Source organism: Rhinolophus ferrumequinum, chromosome 3 (assembly GCF_004115265.2).
Source record: "Rhinolophus ferrumequinum isolate MPI-CBG mRhiFer1 chromosome 3, mRhiFer1_v1.p, whole genome shotgun sequence".
NCBI lineage: Eukaryota > Metazoa > Chordata > Mammalia > Chiroptera > Rhinolophidae > Rhinolophus > Rhinolophus ferrumequinum.
The window spans coordinates 34,972,690-34,994,635 of record NC_046286.1 but is presented as its reverse complement, the minus strand read 5'-3'; the positions used below and the strand labels follow the sequence as shown (position 1 = coordinate 34,994,635).

General features: G+C 36.3%; 1 protein-coding gene across 1 annotated transcript in view; it reads right to left on the bottom strand.

Moving 5' to 3' along the window:
• Positions 1–378: 378 nt before the first annotated feature.
• Positions 379–21,946, bottom strand: part of CD109 (CD109 molecule) — a 109,838-nt gene continuing 88,270 nt past the window's right edge. Inside the window, exons 25-34 of the mRNA XM_033103133.1 lie at positions 16,299–16,380; positions 14,326–14,554; positions 13,136–13,301; positions 11,388–11,578; positions 10,723–10,878; positions 9,631–9,696; positions 6,588–6,730; positions 4,635–4,782; positions 2,885–2,987; positions 379–855 (exon numbers count right to left, since the gene is read on the bottom strand). Coding sequence (XP_032959024.1) covers positions 680–855; positions 2,885–2,987; positions 4,635–4,782; positions 6,588–6,730; positions 9,631–9,696; positions 10,723–10,878; positions 11,388–11,578; positions 13,136–13,301; positions 14,326–14,554; positions 16,299–16,380 — 1,460 coding nt within the window. The 3' untranslated portion in view covers positions 379–679. The remainder of the gene's footprint in view (positions 856–2,884; positions 2,988–4,634; positions 4,783–6,587; positions 6,731–9,630; positions 9,697–10,722; positions 10,879–11,387; positions 11,579–13,135; positions 13,302–14,325; positions 14,555–16,298; positions 16,381–21,946) is intronic.

Sequence of the window (21,946 nt, the reverse complement as noted above, 5' to 3'; positions counted from 1 at the left end):
GCTAACAAGAAGGCAGATATTATGACTACCAGACTGATGGCTACGGAACTGAAAATGAAAAACACTGTTTAGAATTAACATCACTCTGTCGGCTTATCTGCATCAACAGAAATGCCCTCCTTCTGTTGATGTCATTGTTTCCCCTCCCTTTCTCATAAATACCCCTTGTTTTTGTCTCCTAATATGAACACTAACTATTTAGTCTTCTGCCTGAATCAGTGCTTCCCAAATAGCTATTCTTTTTGATCCCAAATAAATGCTATTGCCTCTCATTTGGGCCTTTTATTGTTAGGTTATCAATACCAAAGGAAACACTGATGTTTAACAAAGCGTAAGAACCTAGGCTCATTTCTTCTAGAAAATGCAAAGAATAACAGATCTAAAATAACACATTGATTCTGGAGAAATCATGTCCCACAAAAATCCTAAAATATTTTAAGGGGGGAAAAATAAAGACATACAACTGCAGTAATTCTGAATTTTGTTCCACACAGAAGTCGAGTGAAGAAATCTATACAGCTATACATACTAGGATCTGTTGTACACCATCCCCCCAAAACTCCAAAAAAGGAAAAGAAAATTGTTTTTCAAAATAGTCAAAAGCAATAGTGGATTACGAAAACAAGATAATCACTTGTGACTTCTGGAAATGTGTTACATGGAGTCCTCAAAAACTAAATCACAGCCAATGTTGCAAAGAGAACAGAAGCATGAAACAGAAAACGAAAATTACTGAAGAGTGAGGAAGGGAGGCCGAAGCTCCATTCTCGCAATGACCGCAGCCGTGGACGTCTCCACAGAGGTCACAAGAGGACAGCTTCGCTTTGGAGTTGTAACTTCTCACCGCTTGTCTCCCTGTTCAAAGAGGCATCAGTTTACACGTCTCCCTTGTTTAGAAACATTTACCTCGCCAAAACTTAAAAGCATTTCAATACACTTTCCTGAGTTTTCCATTCTTCATATAATTTTATTTTTCTTTACAAGAAACAACTGAAATGCTCCAGAGGGGCCCAAACTGCTAACCAAATCCAAGAGAGAAACAATGCTTTTAGTCCAATCTATCTACCACTAGCAGTTGGCCAGCATTAAAAGAGAGAAAATAGAGTGCAGCTGCATGTGCAACGGCAAGCACCACGTGAATCTCTTATGGAACAGGAAAGATTTTAAACTAAGGACTGTTTCACCTCCTCGAGAGTTTATTTTAGGGTGACATTTTCTATACATTCATGTAAAGTTCTGATCACTAGAACTACTGAAAAGATATTTTCATTGTATGCCAGCTGTAATTGGAAACCAAATGAATTTTAAAAAAAGAAAAGAGATATTTGCCATGGGCTTTATTTAAAAATACAAAAATATGAAGAAAACCCTGTCAATGCAATACATGGTGTCAATGCTTTAAAACACTGAGCACACAGTCTCTAAAAACTATTCAACTTTGGTATATTTTATAGAAGAAGCTAACATGAAAAATCTATATGAAGCACTTAAACACTGTAATAGACTTACTTGAAAACATAAATGACTTTCTTACAATTTTGAAAATATTCTACATGCAAATTTCTTCATGATTTTTCACCAATTTTTTAATGTTTTCTAACTTTAGGATTTTTAAAAATGGGTTGGTAGGTTTTGATTAATCTAATCTTTCCTAAATGTCCATTTTAAAATGTGACCTTCATAAATAAGTTGTTTTGCACCAGTTAGACTGAATCTTTTATGTTTCTTAAATATTTAAGACGTTCTCCACATACCTAAGAAACATTAACTGGAGAATTTTGCAACGAAGTAAAATAACAAAGTTGGATAACTAGGCACTGTCCTTGAGTCTCCACAGCATATCCCATCCTCCCACCAGAAAAAAAGTACATCAGTGTTTCCCCAAAATGTCCCACAAGAATGTGGGTGAATTCTCTCCCCCAGTTCCAACAGGAGACCAAAGAGGAGAGAAACTGGCTTGTTGATGTAGGAGGAGAGAAAACTGGTGCTACACCTTAGTCTTAAAGGTATATCCTATCAAAAACTACTAACAATGTCAACAAGTTCATTTTATTTAAAGTGTAATTGTCTACAACTACTTAACACATAAAAATGTTCATGATTCCCATGCATTCTGATGATTCTGAGCCACCAGGAATGTTTATTCAGAATAAGTCTGATCACAAGTAGAAGCATCAGCCCCAAGATCAAACACCCACAAAAAGTCACTCTGCGACTGATTGTAGATTCATCCTAATTAACTTAGGTGATCTCCAAACCAGATCTCTACTTTTGCGTCCTAAATTTTTAACATTTTATAAAGTAAGAAACACCAGTAAAATCAAAGAAGCTCAAGTTATTTTCCAAACAAACTATGTTTCTTCCTGATACATACGCTAAAAATAAAAAATCTCTTATAATATATAAATTTTAACAAAACAACAGACCCTCTTAATGAAGAAACACTAAACCTAGCTGAGGCTTTCCACGGCAAATGCTGTTATGTTCTCTCCTAAAGAATTCCCATTTTAAAACAGGAACCAGACGCAGTGGGTTCAGAGCCCTGGAGCAAAACCTTGAAAACTAAACATAACAGGACTCTATCAATTTTTCTTTGTAAATTTTATAATTGTGAGTTAAAAACCTAAAATATTATGAGCAAAAGCATCACTTTTTAATATTATATGCTAAATGCTATCATGTGACCTTTGTACATTATCAATGGTCTCATTTAAATGGAAGCTCACTTGCTGCTCCCCCATCTCCTACACTGCCCCCAACTACACCCGCCCACACAAAACCAATCCAGTCGGTGGCCACTTTTAATGAATGAATGAATGAATGAATGAATGAATGGAGGCCTGGAATAACTCTAAAAATACTAGGAACTCCAGAACACACTTACTTGGTTCATAGTAATCCACTATGGACACTGAAGCATCTTGCGTATTCGAAACTTTAAAGTTTCTCACAGCAGGAATATCAACACAAAACTGGGTTTCATTTACCTTGAAAAATACAAAAGACTTTTAAAGGGTGGCAGACGATGTGTTCACGATAAAGTAAAAGACATTCCTTTTTTTTTATTTTGGAAAACAGATACAGAAACTAACCTTTAGGGAACACTTCTAGTATGTGCCCAGCACTGTGATAAGCACTTTAAATAAATTATCTCATTTAACTCATAAAACTATCCCTACAGGATAGGCCTTGTTCTTGCTTCATGTTACTGAAAGGGCCAGATACTGAGTGGGCAAGCAAGCAGCAGGCCCACGGATGTGTGCTCCCGGGCCCGGGTGCCTCACCCCAATACCGTCTCAAGAAGTCCACTCGCCCAAGCTGCTGCCCCCTTCTCCGGAGAATTACCCTCAGCTCACAGGAGCCACTTCCCCCAGTAAGTTAAGGAACCCCAGGATGAGGGTGCACCCCACAACCGTAACTGACTGATATGGGGCACAGAAGGCCAGTCTCCTTGCTTCCAAGAGGGGTAGTTTATGCCAATTTGGCAAACAATACTAGTTAAGAAAATTGAAATTGATAAATTCCTTCAAACATTCCATTACATATCAACTAACAGTAAATGAGAAATCAAATAGATCTGTCAAAAACATAATGAACATGCAAATTAAGTTAACCATTAACAAGAACATCACAGGTGCAGGACAAACTCCAAAACCAATTACATTAATTAAATAAAAACTTTAAATTTTTTTTCAAGTTCCAAATCAGGCCTGTGGCTTTCAAGCAGTATTTAATATACGAAAGTTCCTGAAGAGCAAAAACAACCTAGAGACTGAAGTATTTTAAGAGGTGTGTAACCAGAGTGCTTTCTGAAGTCTTAAAACAATGAGAACATTCAGGAACTAGCTTTTTAAAAGCAGATGTATTGCTAAAGTGACAAAACTGGAATAAGAAGCATACATATTCTTCCGCCCATGTAACGTGAAATCCTAGGAACATCTAAAACTCAATTTCAATTCAACCTATGAATTTCATGTAGATGCTAAAAGAAAAGAATGAAGTTACACAACAGCAGTTGTGTAACAGAGACATAACAAGTAGAGTCTTGAATTCTTCACTTACAGTATTCTCACATATCTTATTCACCTTATTCTTGGATGAGTAATTTTCATACAGCAACAGGAAGTATGTATGAAAGTTATACAGTAATTATGTGTAAAGACCAAACCTCTGAGAATATTCTTCTATGATTTAAACACCTAACTTCAATTATTAAACCCCTTTGGGATTTATGAAAAGCGTCATGAAAGCATTTTAAAACAATTAAAGCTTTCATCAGCAGCATTTAAACAAATATGTTTAGCAATTCCCTGAGGCAAAGGGATTCTCAAATTGAGATCTGGACTGAATTTTTGAAATTATAATATGGCTGTTTCTATATATTGTACATTTGGCATTAAATAATGATTTAGTTATCAAGACTTTCATCATGTTCATCATTAATAGTTACTCTCTTTAAATTAATTTTTTACTGATGTCTTTTTAATAGGAACGAATACATGGTTACCATGTTAAAGTCATTTAGGGAAACAAAAAGCTGAAATAAAGAAAACCTACGTGAAGTAAAGGAGACTTTGAACACAACAAACGGTAGCTTTGTCAGCAGATACCTACATGCACGTTTTACTACTTACGGAATCTAAATATAGGTTGAGTTTTCCATGATCATGCTCTACTTTCTTCACTGTCTCGCTCAGAGGAATTGCGTCTGAAGGCACCGTAAAACCACTGAGTAGGTTAACTTCCATAAGGGCCATGCCACTTCTAGCTGGGCCCAAAAACCTAAATCAAACAGAAAAGGATGGAAGAAAACCCTTTAGGAAAAACCTAACGCTGCTGGAAAACTATTTCAAACTGCCAAGTGTTATTCCAAGTAGTTACTGTTTCGTTTAAATAAAAATCTCTACTGAAAATTGTAAAACAGGTAATCCTTTCCTGCCAGGTGTGAAATCCTTAGAACTTTCAACCATATAAGGAATAATGATATAACAATGTGTTCATTTGACAGACAGTATGAAACGCCTGCCCCGTAATAGGCCTGTGCCTGCAGGTTGTAACAAGTACAACCTACGTAGCTGCCCTTACAGCAGGCCACTCTATTTTGTAGTGGTGATTCCAAACTGGATTGTATTTTTCATTTTCCCAAAAGTTGACAGCACTAAACTTTCCAGCTGAAAGCCAGGAACTGAAAAAGAGGCATCACTTGACCACTTAGCAGTAGACCGCGGCCAAGTCTTTAGCAATCTTTTCTTCATCTGGTTTTACAAAAAGAAGACCAATCAGGAGAGACCTTCCCTTTGTTCTACCACATACTTGGAGCACATTCTGTGTTTTCTTTGGCCACCCTGAGAGAATTACAGGCCTTGGAAAGTTTTATCACACTGCATCGTTCTCTCACCCTGCTGTATACAATGCAAGCATCAAAGGACCTGAGCACCAACAACATTTTGTCTCCTTTAAAATAAATATTTTTCTAAAATGAATAGCTGGCAAGAGCTTTTTGTTTGGGGCAAAAGGAGCCCAGCGTGGTTATGGAAAGGCGCTTGTCTGCAATGTGAAAGGATCATAGCAGTAAGTTAGTTCCTGTTGTCCTTTCACCCGGCAAATGCAAGCAGGGCTGGTAGAAAATCTTGCTTTTCAGAGCAGAGAACGGATGCCTGCCAAACATGACTGATTGAAAAGCCATACAGTACTGCTGACTGCATGCAGCTGGCTCAGCAATCCCAATTGTAAAGTCTCTTGATTCAACAACTTTCTAAAGGAGTTGTTCTCAAACTTGTGTGTGCACTAGAATGACCAAGAAAGCTAAAGAAGGCAGCTTTGCAGACACTGCAGCTGTGAAGTCAGTACGGCTGAGGTGGAGCCCCTCTTCCTTATGACTTAACAAGATCTTCAGAGGCTTTGGACACAGACCAGATTGACAAAGCACCTTACCAAGCTTCTTGATTTTGAATAGATTTTCATCTTCTAGAGGACCCTGAATCTTTCACATGATAAACAATCTTAAGCTGCAATAAATAACAAAAATCTAAAAAATTAGATTTACTAGCTAACAAGGTATTTACAAATCACTTACCAAACTAGAAGTGCCTAATTATCCAAGGTGAGGACCTTCTAAAATGGAATATTTTCACAGTGTCTACAAAGAAAAACTATTCTCTTCATTGAACTTGCATGCTCTTAAGAAGTACTGAGTTAAAAAGTATGACACTAAAGATTAAATGTGAACCTGGAATAACTAACAGAAGAATGACTAACAACAAGAAATAACCAATTTTGGAATATTAAACACGGTTGGTTAATTTCAAGTTTTCATCAATTAGACCTGAATTTTATTAAATTTTTCTATTCAAATTTATTAGAAATACAAGGAAAACTTGTAAACAATTTTGGACACATTGAAAAATGCTTAAATATAATCAGCAGGATTTCTAGTTTGTAATCTAAAGTGTAATGCATAAGTGAAATCATTGTTAAATGTAACTCCTTATATATTGATATAGCTAGGTAACTATATATAAATTATTAAATCTTCTCATCTTTTTAAAGGAGAAACAGGAGGAGGAGGGACTTAAACAGACACCAACCTTGTGCACACATTCAAATTCAAGTGATTGACATCATCTTTGTTATCCTTCACATCAACATCTAAATCAAAGGCTTCTTGATTTTGGATAGATCTTCGTCTTCTAGAAAACTCTGAATCTTTCACATTATAAATAACATTAAGCTGCAATAAATAACAAATTAGCATAAATAATAAATTAGCAACATATTATTAGCAATAAATTGACATCATTATGTATTCTAAATGTTAGGTGATGATTCTCTTTGGGACAAACCCAACTAGATTTACCATCTTTAACCTAGAAAAATTTAGATTTACCAGCTAACAAAGTATCATTATTAACAAACATCGTTATGGAAGTTTATAAGCAATGATTTTAAAAAATTGAGAAAATTGTTAGGTAACATTCCAAAACATGTGTCACGCACAATCATGGATGATATTCATGGCCACTGTTTTTTTCAAAGAATGTAAAACATTCCCTATAGGGAAAAAGTGAAACTATTGCCAACTTTCTTGAGAGTATCCACTAATTTCTAAGCTCCGCTGCCTAACTGAAGTCATTTTTCACAAACTGGAACCTTAGAAACTCTAAGTTAAATCAAAACCAAAACATCTAAGAGCCTTAGTTGAACAGAAACCTGTTCAAATGCTGAGGACTGTTTTTGATCATACGACATTTTTTCAAAGATGATAAAATAAATGATGGTTTCCAAGTCAACTGGGTCTCTTTCAGCATAATGTACTCTGTGCCTACCACTAATGTGAAAGGTGCTGTGGGGACACTGGTGGAGTGTGAGCACCAGTGTTTTTCTCAAAGGGATCCTAAGATCAGAAGCTTGGGAATGTACTCAAAATTTTCTAGGCTTGCCTCATGCCAAGTTGAACCGGAATCTAAATTTTTTACCTCCCGTTTTTCTTGATGCCAAACTTCATAAACCTTATTGGTATGTAATGTATTTTCTTTTACTTATACTTAAATCACACACACACACACACACACACACACACACACACACACACACACCCCTAAACCTCTAGTGCTCACTGTGAATTTACATACTTAAAAAAAAAAATCCTCTCTCTAAGCTTTCATCTTTCAAACCTAAGCGTTCCAACTTTTCATTCTGCCACACCTAGCTCATATAACCCTTTACTCCCTTGATCATTCTGGTTATTTCTGGACATTCTCCAACTCTTTATGGACATTCTCCAACTCTTTCTTAAACTGCAATTAAATTATAGAGTATTCTTGGAGCAGTTGAAGAATGGTTTCATAAAATTGGAAGGATGGTCTCTATTATTTTTCATCATCCCTTTTCCAGTGGCATGTAATTGTCCTTCAAGAACCAATGTCATCAGGAAACAAACAAGGACCAACTTTGTCCCCTGGGTCATAATTACTTAAGATTAGGGTTTTTCTAAGGATTAGTAAGGATTAGGGTTCCTAAACCTGTCTGTTACTAAGGATTAGGGTTTCTGTTTCTGTTTGGCCCACAGTAAAGTTCAACTGTTCACTCAGAAAACTTTAAGAGATCTTGCAGTTGATGTCCAACGGCTTCATATTATTACCAAAGAGAGGTTAACATTTACTGCAAACCTGAGAATTTTCTTTGCCTTCCTTTTTGCAGAACACTTAACAAAAATAGCAACTAAAGGCAATCTCACAGTACCTATTCCCAGGGAGTGATCAGCTTTTGCAATATTTTTCTCCATCACAAGAAGTGCCTATTGGTCCCTACCTTTCGTTTTCTACATGTTGATATAGACACGGGACTGGTGAACATTCTGATGAGTAGGTACCATATTTACTTCTGTGCCCTTCAAACCTTAAGTAAAAATCATGTGGCTTGAGTAATTTATCTACGTTGGGTTTATCAAGAAAGAATCCCAACCAATTTGGTGACTCCGGTGGGTAAAATTTTTCAACCATATCTAAAACATCCTGTGTATTTACTTTTGGATTTACTGTTTGCATTGAAAGACACTTTAGGAATGAGAATTTTCACATGGTCTTTGTTAGTAAAGACCAATACAAATTACTCACTCTTTTCTTTTTCTATCCTTTCATTGAACACCTTTCCTTTTTAACTGTGAACATTTTTCTTTGATTTTTTGAAAACATTTACTGTGTTTTGAGTACCATATAAAATAATCTTAGGATTATTTGGAAGTTTCCAAATTATATCTGACCCTTTACCCTACTTATTAGCAAGTGTACCTACCTGTTCTCTTCAGAAGAACAATTGTACTGGTTTTTGAAAAAGTACATTTTCTCTATAATAGCCTTGTTTTTTTCACTTTCTCAGTAAATCTTTCAGGGTTTGTTTGGTTTGTTTTTTTTTCTAATCAAGCACATAATCAATTTTGGTCTTATCACATATTATGTTGGGTTTCCAATAAGATAATTTTTAGTTCCTATGATTTTCATTTGTTATGCAGTATAATAATGATTTCATTCAGTATTTTTCATCCTAATTCCATTTTATTCTAGTCCCTATTGCACCATAGCAGGTAGATTTCTTTGGATTTTCTTCCTCTGCCAGAGCATTGAGCATATCATGCTCTAATTATTTTACTTACTATTGTATAAGATTTTACACTCAAGGGACATATTCCCTATCTTTAGGTCAATTACTTGTAATACCATGTTGAACTTTACATTATTAGATGAATAGTAAGTTCTAAGTAAAATGCATATTTGTTTATCAAGTCATAGCATTACAATAATTCTGAGCTGTATTTTCATAAAACAAGGTGGACATTCCCAACAATTCATATAAATAATATTGGAGGATTTTAATCCTCACTTTAAAAAGCATGTAATAGTCAAGAAAATTTTTCCAATAGATTATCAACCCTTATAGTTGCTGTCTACTCACTAGCTAATAACATCTCTAGTACTTCTTATTTAAAAGAGTTATTTATCTTGCCTAACTCATAGAAATAAATCATTAAGAATTTTATACGTTATCTGAGATAAAGATTTAGCAGTGCCCCAAACCAAAGAATTATTATAACAAGTCATATTTAACTAAACAAAACTAAACATTATTACATACCTGACAAATAGCAAATCCAGAACCACTTGCAGAAATATTAACTTCAGTTGGCTCTACCACAGCAAGCTGAATAAGGATAGAAAGAAGTGAATAAGGCTAATTTTCCATATCTACATCCTTCCACATAGCACAAGAGATTAGTGTTATCTTTCACTAAAAGTGTAAGCAATCTGTGGAAAGCTCTAAGAACTTTACACAAAAAAAAGCTCAAAAACTACGGGTCAACCATTTGGAGAGGTGAAGGCAGAGGGAGTGCACACTCCCACACGCCCTCACCTCTGCCCTTGGGGAGGAAACATTAGTGCTATGGACAGGTCTGCCCCTCTGCGGAGGCTGAAGCATGGAAGACAAGAAACAACTTATCTCCCTCCACTAACCTCCCTTAGTGTCTAATCCTCTGGCCTTCCTGAGAACACACTGACACATCATCACTGACTATGTTTCTTCCTTCTTTTTCCTTTGCCATTATCTCTCTTCCTCAGTTTCCAGCCTTGAAGTTATCACTTTCATCCATGACTCTCAAGTTCCTACAAGGTTACCCAGGGGAATAAAGTTAGGGTCTAGCATAGGCCTTTATTCCATTTCAAAGTAAGAATTCTACTACTGGTTCTATCAATTCTCCTAGGAGGACATGTAGTGCAAAGAACATGGTCTTTGAACTCATGGGTCAAATCCTAGCTCTACTGTTACTAGTAATATGATCTTGAGCAAGTTACTTAGCCTCTCTCAGGCGCAGTTTTATCATGTGTACAATCTGGATAAAAGTGCTTAATTCTTAGTGTTGGTTTGAGAAGTAAATGCAATAGGACATGTAAAGAAATCTGGCACAGTGCCTGCATAAACTAGGAACTCAACGGGTGTTCATTCTTTTCCCAGTGTAACAGTGCCCATGTTTTCTCCTTTTCCAAAGTTCCCATCCCCTCCTCCCTTCGCCAGCTCAGCAAATTCAACCAAAGGAGCGACTTCTTCCTGCCAGTCTCTCCAAAGGGCACTGGGAGCAAGTCTTTGTTGAAGTCAATAAAACAAATAAGTCCGTTTTCCAGCATAAGGATTCATCTATCCAGAATTTTAAATAACCACCCCTTTCCACACCTCTGCGGTTTGGAGGAGAAAGCGGTTCTGTGTGTTAATCCGAAACTTTACAGGTCTTGGTGAGCTGGGCCCTGTCACGGTCACTTGGACATTTGTCCTTTCTGTGTTCATTAGGGCTGCAAATTCAGAGAGGGCCTTCAGAGCCACAATGGTGTCCTATTGAGGAAAGAAAAATGTTTGTGCATATAAGTATATATCAAGGTCTCCAAAGAGTCAATTGAGTAATGTTTAGGACCCCTGCTATACATTGTTCCACCTTCCTGAGCCTGGAACTCTCCTTTATTCATCTTTGAATCTCCTTGACACGAAATACAGGAGAGGCTCAGAAAACATCTGTTGGATGGAACTGAGCATCTACTGTGCCGGTTACCACATACGAAAAATGGCTGATACAGACTGGGAACCCATGTATTCCACATATTTATATACATGATGACAAATAATTAAAATTAGTAACTTAAACCTTTGACGTAAGTTACTAAACTTTTAAACTGCAAAGTAATTTGGGGAAGTCATGATAAAAAAAAGCAGCCACATACTTCCTAAACACATAGACAGATTTCAGATAGATAGATAGATAGATAGATAGATAGATAGATAGATAGATAGATAGATAGATAGATAGATTTAAAAAAAAAAAAAAAAAAAAAACTACCATCACTCACCTGGGTAGACGCAAAACCTCCCAAGCTATTTCTTTGTCTGCTTAGCCACCTCATAATTGGGATTCCCTCAGAAACCTGATAATGCAGGAAGTGTGAGAGCAGTGCATAGGCTGCAACTTCAATATCCAGGGAGCTTGGCTGCCAGGATTCAGAAAGTTTGGACACTGATGACACCCAGAATTGCATGCCTCCTGCAAGAGAAAAGTAATAACGGTCTGACCAATTATAAAAAAACTGTATTTCATACCATGAAATATTCTTACACTGATCCAAGTTCTACTTGACTAGCATAAAATATATATATATGTATACTTATACATATTTTTTATACATATACATATTTATGCAAAGAAAATATATAAGTATGTGTATACACACATAACACATATTTATGTCACTTTGCAAACTAATAAAACTTATAAATTTTCATCCTTTTCCTATTGTTTATATTTGAAGATGTTTTGATGAAAACATTTTCCCAAGAAAAATTCCATATGTTTGGCTCGAGACTAAACAGCTATAAAGAAAAGAAAAAAATATTAGAAGATAATGTACATAACTTCTCTGACCAGGTCATCCCAAAAATTTTAGGACGCATTGGAAAGAACCTTGTTCTGAGAATCTGCCATTAACTAGCTCTAACGTCCTGGGAAACCTCTCTTTTTTCATTCTCTGAAAGCTGGTGTTGTAAGCTCAAACATCCAAGCCTCCAAGAGAGAATGAGGGACCCTGGCCGACTCACCAGTCTTCCTAGAGATCATTCCCACTAGCCCCCGGAGGCACATCCCACAGGGTGCCTCCTCCCCATCTCTCAGATGTCACTGTTTAGATGATTATTATACTTAGGTGGACTGTGAACTAACTACCACTTAGCCAAGTAGAGAGGAAGAAAATGTCAAGGACTACTTCAGCCTCTCTGCAATAATCTCCTAGATCCCAGCACTGCAACGGGTAACAGATTGAAAGCATTCAATCTAAGTTACTGCTAATATGAATGCAATGTTTTTTATAGTCTCAGAAGTTTCCAAGCACTTTGTACAGCTATCCCTTCTTGAATTAACAGAACTCTGAATCAGAAGATATTACCTAAACTTATTTCAGCCCACCCATCCCCCCATGCTATGCCCCCAACACACACACACCTGAATCCCTGACTGTAGAGGCCATTGCCCCCCTAAGCAGTCCGCAATCAAAAAAAAAAGAAAAAAAAATCGTACATATAATTCACTAACAGCTTTTTTTGGCATTTGCATTTCTATTAATTAGCATTTTAGTTCACATTTTTGAACATTTGCCATGCAGCAGGCACTTATATTATCTCACTTAATCCTCACAGCAACCCTAAAATTGGTGTTATTCCAATTTTACAGTTCAGGAAACTGAAACTCTAAAAGAAAGTAGCAGAACCAGAATTTGAACCCAAGTCTCTCACAACCCAAGGACTTAATGACCCCTCAAGGCCATCAAACCAGAAATGGGATCAAAGAACTCAAAGGGTAACTGACATCTGGCAGAACACATCTAAAATAAGGAAACACCCAAGCCCTGAAATTCTCTAGAAAACTCTTGGGGAGGGTAGAAGCAGCATGGCCACGTCAGGCCCATCTGATCTCATCTCCATTTTTCATCCCATTCAGGAGATGTAAATGTACCCAATTTCATATCTGTCTTCTAAAACTTTCTCACATAATTTATATATTTCATAATGCTTAACAGTTTAACAATCGCAGATGGGTCCCATGCATTACCTTCTTGTTCTGCTCTCCCAGTCAGCGTATTCAAAGCTTCCTTGGCTTTAGGGCTCCCCACGGATGACAGCGCATAAGTTATAAGAGCTAGAGTATAATTGTCTGAAATTCCTCTGTTGAATTCAGACTCCAAAAAGTTGACAGACTCTTGCACATCAATATTAGGCTTGAAAGAAAATATATATATATTTTTACCATTCAAAATAACCTGAATAGTATTTTCAAACATTCATTCAAAAAATAATTTCAGTGTCTATTAAGCACCTGACTTTGTCCTAGGTAATGGGACTCCACATGATCACTGACATTTATAGATTTGCCATGTGTTCTGAAAATACCACTGCTTGTCAGTTTTCATAAGTAAATAGGCACCAGTCATAGGCAATAAGAAATAAGAAGTAGAACTATTGCCAGTGTTTCTCACATTGAATATCACAAACTCAGATGAGAGCACAAAATACAGCTTGAGAAAGATATTTCTCATGTTTGCTCTCAGGTGTTGAAGCTGTAAGTTCAGGGGAAAGTTTATCTTCTACATGACTAGTATTGGGATGGGAAAACAGTAGGAGCTTAACACAGAGAAGGGCTGGTTTTGATCATGTGACATGCAGTCAGCATGAAGCAGTAACGCATCAGTCCCTGAGACAGCTGTAGAGCAAAATTAAGTTCTTTGGCATAACTTTCTGTGCATAGTCATTCTCATTTATTTAATATGCTTCTTAGAGTGTGGGTGTACTTTGTATTAAATTAGCAGACATTATAATTGCTCCATGATATTTTAGAAATAAAAAATTCCTTCACAATTTAAATTTGCTAAAATGCATTCCCAAATTCTGAAGAATTTTCTGTACCCCAAGAAATTAACCTTTCCAATGATAAAATACGTATTGACTTATCTTACAAACAGTAAGTACAACAACATTCAGATTAGAAAGTAGTTTTAAGATTTTCTTCATTATTCTAAAACAGTGGATCAATATTTTTTTTCTTTTTTTTTTTTTGGATCAATATTTTTATTCTCAGATTTTGGAATGTGGCTACACATGCAAAGCAAAAAGGTGCCCAAATTCAGACTTCAAATGTGACATAAAACTGCAAAACTCTTTAAGTTCCCAGCACATATTTGACCCATCAAGACCTACCTTCCTTGTAATTTCCCACCCTCATTTGTTAAGTTAAAGATTAAATACCTGATAGTTTTTATATCTCAGAAGAGAAGTCACAATATAAGCTGTAAGCGTTACTGGACTTTTATTGCCACCTTGAAGCTCACTATGGATCACTCTTCCGGGGTCCCAAAATTCACCATTGGATTTTTGATGTCCTTTGAGCCAAGTATATGTTCTGTGTAACACATTCTGATCAATAACTATGTAAGGATCAGCTTCAAGGAAACATCTTAAAACAAAAGCTGACAACCTTGGTGGAAAAGAGGGGAAAATTCCATAAAATACATTGTAAACAGTCCTCCAAACAATGCTGAGCAAGAAAAACAATAACAACATTTTTTTCCCCCATCAGAAGATTCATCAAACGGAAAAATCATCAAACTGAAGAAAAAAGGGAAGAAAGACAAAAAAGAGACAACATAAACAGCTTTAGCTGGTAGACCTTTGAGTGTGGCCAAGAAATTTCAGGTCAACTCGCAAAATATCAGATTTGGAAAGAATTCAGAAATCATCTAATCCAGCCTAACTGTTTTATAGATTGAGAATTTGACACTCCAAGAGAGTTAAATAAATTGTCCAAGATTGTTCATTTTTGGACTCTTCTGGGTGTTTACCTAGGAAGATATTACATACCTCACTCATCCCTAAAGCCATAGATGAAGTATATATAGTTCACAATCATGGCCTATTTGTAAGCAGAGGAAAGGGGTATTTTCTCTCCTCTAGGACAGGAGTCACCAAATTATAGCGTGTGAGCCAAATCTGGGCCAAATACAGACAGGGTCCTTTATAATACCTCTGCCTACCACCCACCCTCCATATACGAATGGTTTTTAAAGAGAGAAAGAAGGACAGAAAGAGAGGGGTGAGAGGAGAGAGAAGAATATGCAGCAGAGACACGGTGTGGCCCGCAACACCTAACGGATTCCTCTCCGACCCTGTACAGGAAAAGTCTTCTGATCCTTGCTACAGAACACGAAATGCTAAGGGGAAAAGAATGTCAGACAATAAAACACTGAAACTTTTCTATTTATGGATCTACCTCCTGACTCATGCCAAAAGAAAATTTGAAGCAGATCTGGTTCATCCTATAAAAGCTTTAGTGTGGTAAACATTACTAATATTCGATAATATCCAGTTTTCCTTTACTTTGAGTACGCAGAGGAATTCACTTCCTTGCCCCGCTGAAGTTAGGGATGGCCACGTGACCAGCTCTGATAATGATCAAGTGAGAAGAAATGTTACACTCAGGCTGAAGCATTCAGTTGCCTGGAGCCTCCCAGTGAGATGGGGAGATAGATGGCGGCAGCTGAAGCAAAGCCTGCAGAGACCCCTGCTGGCCCACAATGGAAATGCAGCATGAGGAAGAAAAGTCTTTGTTGTAAAGAAGCTCCCGAGATTTAAGGGATTGTTTGATACCACAGCATGCTTTGTCTAACCCACCTCATACAGTTTGCCAATCTTCTTCTGAGAGAAATATAGAACAGAATAGTGCAAGAAGAAAGAGTAATCATCCAAAATCAGCCATGCAGATTCCACTCTGGAGGAATCTCTGATATTTATTACTTAATTCCTTCACTGTTTTTCACAAAAAATCACCTTAAAGAAACTACGTTGACTGCATTAACACAATTCATGTTGATCATGTCAGATTAAAGAAAGAACTAAGTTCATCCAGAACTAAGAACTAAGCAATCATCCAGTATTTCTAACTGATTTGTCTTGTCAGTTGCACCCTCATCACGAGGTATTTTTATTGCTGCTTTTCCCACCAAAAAAAAAGAGGTTTATGACCTCTCTTTTCTAAACAAAAACACTTGATTTGTTAGTGCTTCAAAATCATATTTAAAAAGTAGAATGTCCTTTAAAGCCAGGCTATAGGAAAAGCACCTCTGAGCCTATAGATACAACACGTCTGTCAATTTCATGCCCATCATGACCTAGTGAGAGCCCATTCCATAACAAGGATTTGTTCCATTAGGAGAAACACTTACCAAGTGCTCCCAGAAGGGTCATCATTCCCAAAAGCACTGAAAGAGCCATCATCCCTCTGATAGAGAAGTTCTCTCTGATAACCTGAAGACACCAAAAAAGACAATCAATGTGATCAACTTGCAATGAATGGAAGTTTCTAATCATGACTTCGTACTGAGGAAATGTGGGCAGAGAATTGGAAAGAAGGAAACATCAAATCAACAACTAATACTGAATACTTCTATGTTAAGTGCTGTGAGAGCTTTAAAATACCAGAAGTTTTCAAGAAGAATGTGTAAAATAAGAACTGAGATATCCCCAACTTAAAATAAATTCAGAAGAATACTATAACATAGAGAACAATTCCAGTCATTCAAAAGCAGGCAAGGTAAAGGCAGAGTTTTATTTTATTTAACTCCGTAGTTTTCACTACAATGGTTTCAATGCTCAGTCATCTAAAATTGTTTGCTACATAAAAAAACTATGTATAGTATCATAATTAAATTTTAAGGCTAAAACAGAAAGTAAAAATGCTTTCTATTTTTAGGCCAGCAACAGTGGGGAGTGGGGTGGAAATTGCTAAATAATCTAAGACAATGGCTCTAAAACTTTTTGGTCATAGCCAACTGAGATAAACCAAAAGACCAACGAGTCTGTACACCACATCAATCCCAAGTTCTCAATAAAAAAAAAAAAAAAGAACTTGGTAGTGGTAATAAAGTCTGACTATAGAAGTAAATTGGGGAGGGTCTTAAGTTTCATGTGTCTGCTTTAATAAAAACAGATGTTTCATATTTAAATAAATGGTTGCAAATAAGAGGCAGATGTTTCATATTTGCAAACCCACGCATGTAGCTCTCAAAGCCCAGTGACTGAAAAATCATAGGTCAAATACTAAAGATTCACCAAATAACCCACAACAGACTAACTTGCAAAAAATGAAATTAAAATAGCAATAATTCATCATTAAAAATCAAGCATAAGTAAGTCAAAAATATTTCCAACTCCAAGCATTATCAATGATTCTCTGGTAAGCAAGAATTCTTCCTGAAAATTAGAGGATTCCACTACAGGCAAGTGACAGCACACACACTGAGCCCTGCACTATGGCCACGTAGAGCCTGGCAACCAGAAACATTTCTAAAATGTTGAATTCAATCCCTAGTAAGTTCTAGTAATAAAAAAATATTTACTTTATGCATACCACATTTTAGAAGCATCAATAACTACAAGTAATTATTCATATTGGACAAACAAAACATGAGCATTCATACTTTTAAGTTAATCTGCTCTTGCCACATCCCAAACTTTTCTTCTTGAGCCTTTCCACAAGAAAACCCATATCTGAGTATCTGATTTAAGCTACAGTAAGACAAAATGTGCGAAAAACAAGGCACTGTTTCATGGTGATCTTCCTACGGTAAAAGAAATATAAATAACATTTAAATGATGACAGAATTTTGCTGAATTTGAATCTAAAATATTAAATAGCCTAAATATTAAATCTAATATTAAATATCTAAATATTAAAACACTGACTATGTGTCAGGACCTCTTCAAAGCCCTTTCACATACAAATATTAAAACACTGACTATGTGGCAGGACCTCTTCAAAGCCCTTTCACATACAAATATTAAAACACTGACTATGTGTCAGGACCTCTTCAAAGCCCTTTCACATGTTGTAATTCTCACAACAACCCTACGATGTAGATGCCATTATTGTTCCCTTTTTAGAAATGACAAAGCTGGAACTCAGGATACACCAAGTGCAAGGTCACACAGCTGGTAGGTATTGAAACTAGGCACTAGTCAAGGTCTGTTTGTCTCCAAAACTGCTGTTTCCTATTAATTCAGAGAGCTCTTTCGATGATTAATGTATGAAAAGTCCTTAGCACAGTGCCTTTAACATCGCATGCTCTCAAGAAGCAATAGGTATCATACATAACATGGACACAGGGAAAGGCTCTCCAAGCATCCAAGTTTTAAAAAAATTGATAAATTTGATTACCAAAAACAATTGTTTTAAACTTTCCATAGCAAAACACACTATTAGCATAGTTAAAAGACAGATGATGAATTCAAAGAAAATATTTGCAACATATAAGTGAGATAAATGACTAATATCCCTAATACTTGTATGAATATAGAAATTTTATGTATATGTTTAAATATTATTACTATGTATCTATACGTGTACATATATACTTTTTTTAATTTAGAGGAAAAGATTTAAAATCCTATAAACAAAAATGAATAAAAGACAAAAACAGACATTTCATAAAAAACAAAGAAAGATAGATCTTAATATATGAAAAAGTGTTCTTCATAATAGGCGAAATGCAAGTGAAAGCTACATTGAGATACCATTTCTCATTCATCCCATTAGCAAAGATTCAAAAGCTTGACCCTTCATTCTGTTGAAGAGGCTGTAAGAAGACCTGTACTCAACCATTGCTGGAGAGAATTCGTAATGGTACAATTAATATGTGGGAAAATGTCTATACCTTTTGACCCAAAAATCCCATTTCTAACAATCTATCCTGAAGACACAAAAATACACATGCAGAAGATTATTCATTCCAGCATTATTTGTAATTATAATAATATTAGAAATTACCTAAACGCCCCCAAATTGGACATTGGTTGAATAAACTGTAGTACATACATACAATGCAGTACTATACCGCTATGAGAAAAGAACAAGGACTAGTTCTCTGAACTGATGCAGAGAAACATGCTGGATATATTACGTGAAAAGGGCAAAGTCTAAAATATTACCTTTTGTGTAAGAAAAATAGAAATAAGAAAACATATATGTATATATGTATTAATTTCTGCAGAAAGAGAAAGAAACTAGAAATGAATGAACTACAAGGGGTAGGGAGAAGGGATATAAGAGGCACAGTCATACTTCGCATATACCTTTCAGAGTAAGTTTGACTTTTGGAAGAAAATTAATGTTCTATATATTCAAAAAAATCAAATAAAAATGGAAAAAAATTAAACAATAGGTATTATTCACACTACTTTAGTTCACTTCAACATGTTTTAGTTTTCATTTAACCTTGAAAAAAACACAACATTTTTCAGAGCCAGTCAGGGATCACAGAGAAGCAGAATAATTTTCTAATATTCCCAAAGGATATTAGCTAAAAATTCCAAGACATTCTTCCTCGATTTCCCGATCAGAACTAAATCCACCAGAGAGCAGAGTTTAACGGTGAACTCAATCTGACAGGGGAGAGGAGGAGAGGGACAGGGAGGAGAGGAGAAAGAAGAAGAGAAGAGAAGAGAAAAGGAAAAGAAAAGAGAAAAGAAAAAAGAGAAGAGAAAAGAAGAGAAGAGAAAAGAAAAGAAAAAAGGTTTGGGGCCTTCCATCACTACAGAAGGTGCTTCTGTGGGAAGAAAGACCAATGTCAAGGAGAAGACCATGTGCCTCCAAGCCCCCAAATCACATCAACAACTGCAGTTCCAAGTATGAGTTATTGTAAGACCAGTCAGAGAGATGAGCTCATGGAGATGAGATCAGTGCTTATGGAAATTACCCCTCTGGTGGCTGACCTCCAACAGTCCCCATTAATATCAACAACTAGCGCCATTCTTCTACTAGGGGCAACCAGCCCAGAGGAGGAGGAGGACTCAAGGACAGTCAAGTTGGGAGTGCATTTCTCGAGCTGGTTTAGATAAAACTGAGAATCCAAACCACCAACTCTGCTCCCATGGCAAAACAAACGAGAGAATCAAGACCTAGAGAGAGGAGCTTAAGTGACTCTGCTGGTGGGAGTCTCCTAGGAGGTTCCCTGCCTCGTCTTAAACCAACCATGCATCATTAAAGGACCCTCGGTTGCTTATCCTCCAAATCATCCATTCCATAAGCAGAAAATAACATTGTTGACTCTGCTGATTATTGTCAATACAACAATTCGATGTTCTGGTATAGACACCTAAGTTGGAGACTTGTTATCGTGATAGGTGAGAAAAGCAAAAATGTGATATTCTCCAAAAGTGTATGAGGAAATAAGAGTATTCCCTTTAAATTCACAGTTTTATGAACAGCTCTTGAGTTAGAACGTAATAGAATACTCAGAATTAACAGACAATCTGAAATACAGAAGAAGTCCAGAGGCTGTTGGGATAATGCCATATGAATTGTCATTGATAAAGGGCCAGAAAAGATACTTACTGGGTCATGAATTTTCTTTAAATAGCCACAGATGTAAAATATTTACAATTTATCATAACAAAGATGAAAGTACTATTCATAGAAACACAGAAAAGTAACATTCTAACCATAATTTGACTACGTTTACCTCAAGTCTCAAAACTGCATACAAATAAAAGAAGTAAAACCAGCTCCTTGTGACTATACCAATCACTTTCTCTGGTAAAACACTGATAAAAGCATTCTCTGTACTAAGAGATAAGTAATCATCATCAACTTCCTTACTCCCTAGGACATGAAATGGAAAGTGAGAATTTTACTGGGTGTTTGTTTTTTTTTTGTAGCATCTTCTCTATTGCCTCTAGCCATTCTTGTGATGACTAAATGCAGCATCAGAATTCTGAAACCTGCTTTTTTCTTGTTTTCATTTCAATAGAGAAAATATAATGTGTTTTCAACTAAGCCTGGTCTGAGTCTCACTTGAAAAATTGAGCTTCAGGCACTATGATTTAAATATTTGAGGAAAACAAGTGTTTTAAATCATCAATTAACAGATTCAGGATTTCCAGTCCTTATCAAAAACAGCTTTCATTTTACGGTTCTATTTTCCTCTTGACAGCAAAAGACACTTCATTCAATGATGTAGCTGTTGTTTTGACCAAAAAAACAACGGGTTAGGTTACAGGGCTCCTGGGCCAAGCATGATTTAAGTAAAACAATGCGCTCTTCATAAATGACATTTAAATAATATAATCATGACTCGCTCCAAAGCCACTTTAATTTCTTAAAAAATAAAAACAACTACGGTATATTTAAAGGACTTTGGCAAATGTGATGGCAAAAGAAAAAACAGAGTCTCTGAAATAAGACACTGATTTCATAATGAAAATCATTATACCAAGAAGTTTTTGTCTACTACTTTGAAATATAATTCAGTTCAGCATGTGAAATGATGTATTTGGGGGAGCTCCATTGTACTGACTGACTTCCACCAACCACTTTGCCAGTTCAAAAGGTGACACACTGAAACCACGGGTCACATTTCCTGGGTGACAAGAACATACCAGGGCCAGGTAGAACCTTTAATGTTTATAAATAATCTCTGCATTGTGGAAGCACTTGATTGCTCTTCTAGGTCCAATCTCCACATGAGGATGACGAACCCAAGGCCCAAAGAAGTTAATATTGATAATAACGCATTCATCCACTCTGCGCTTATTGAGATGCCTATCGAGGGATACAGTGGAGAAGAGATTAAACATGGTCCCTGCTGTCGAGGAGCTTACCTTGTAGTGCAGGAGACAGATAATAAAAAATAAAATAAAATAAGAGAGAATTTTAAATAATGTGAAGTGTGGCGAACAAAATAAACTGGAGTAATATAAATGAGAGTTACTAAATGGTCAGGGAAGGGCACTCTGAGGAAAACACTACATGAATGACGAGAAGGAGCCAGCTATGGAGAGATCTGGGGGAAGAGCCTCCCGGGAGAAGGAAGGACAA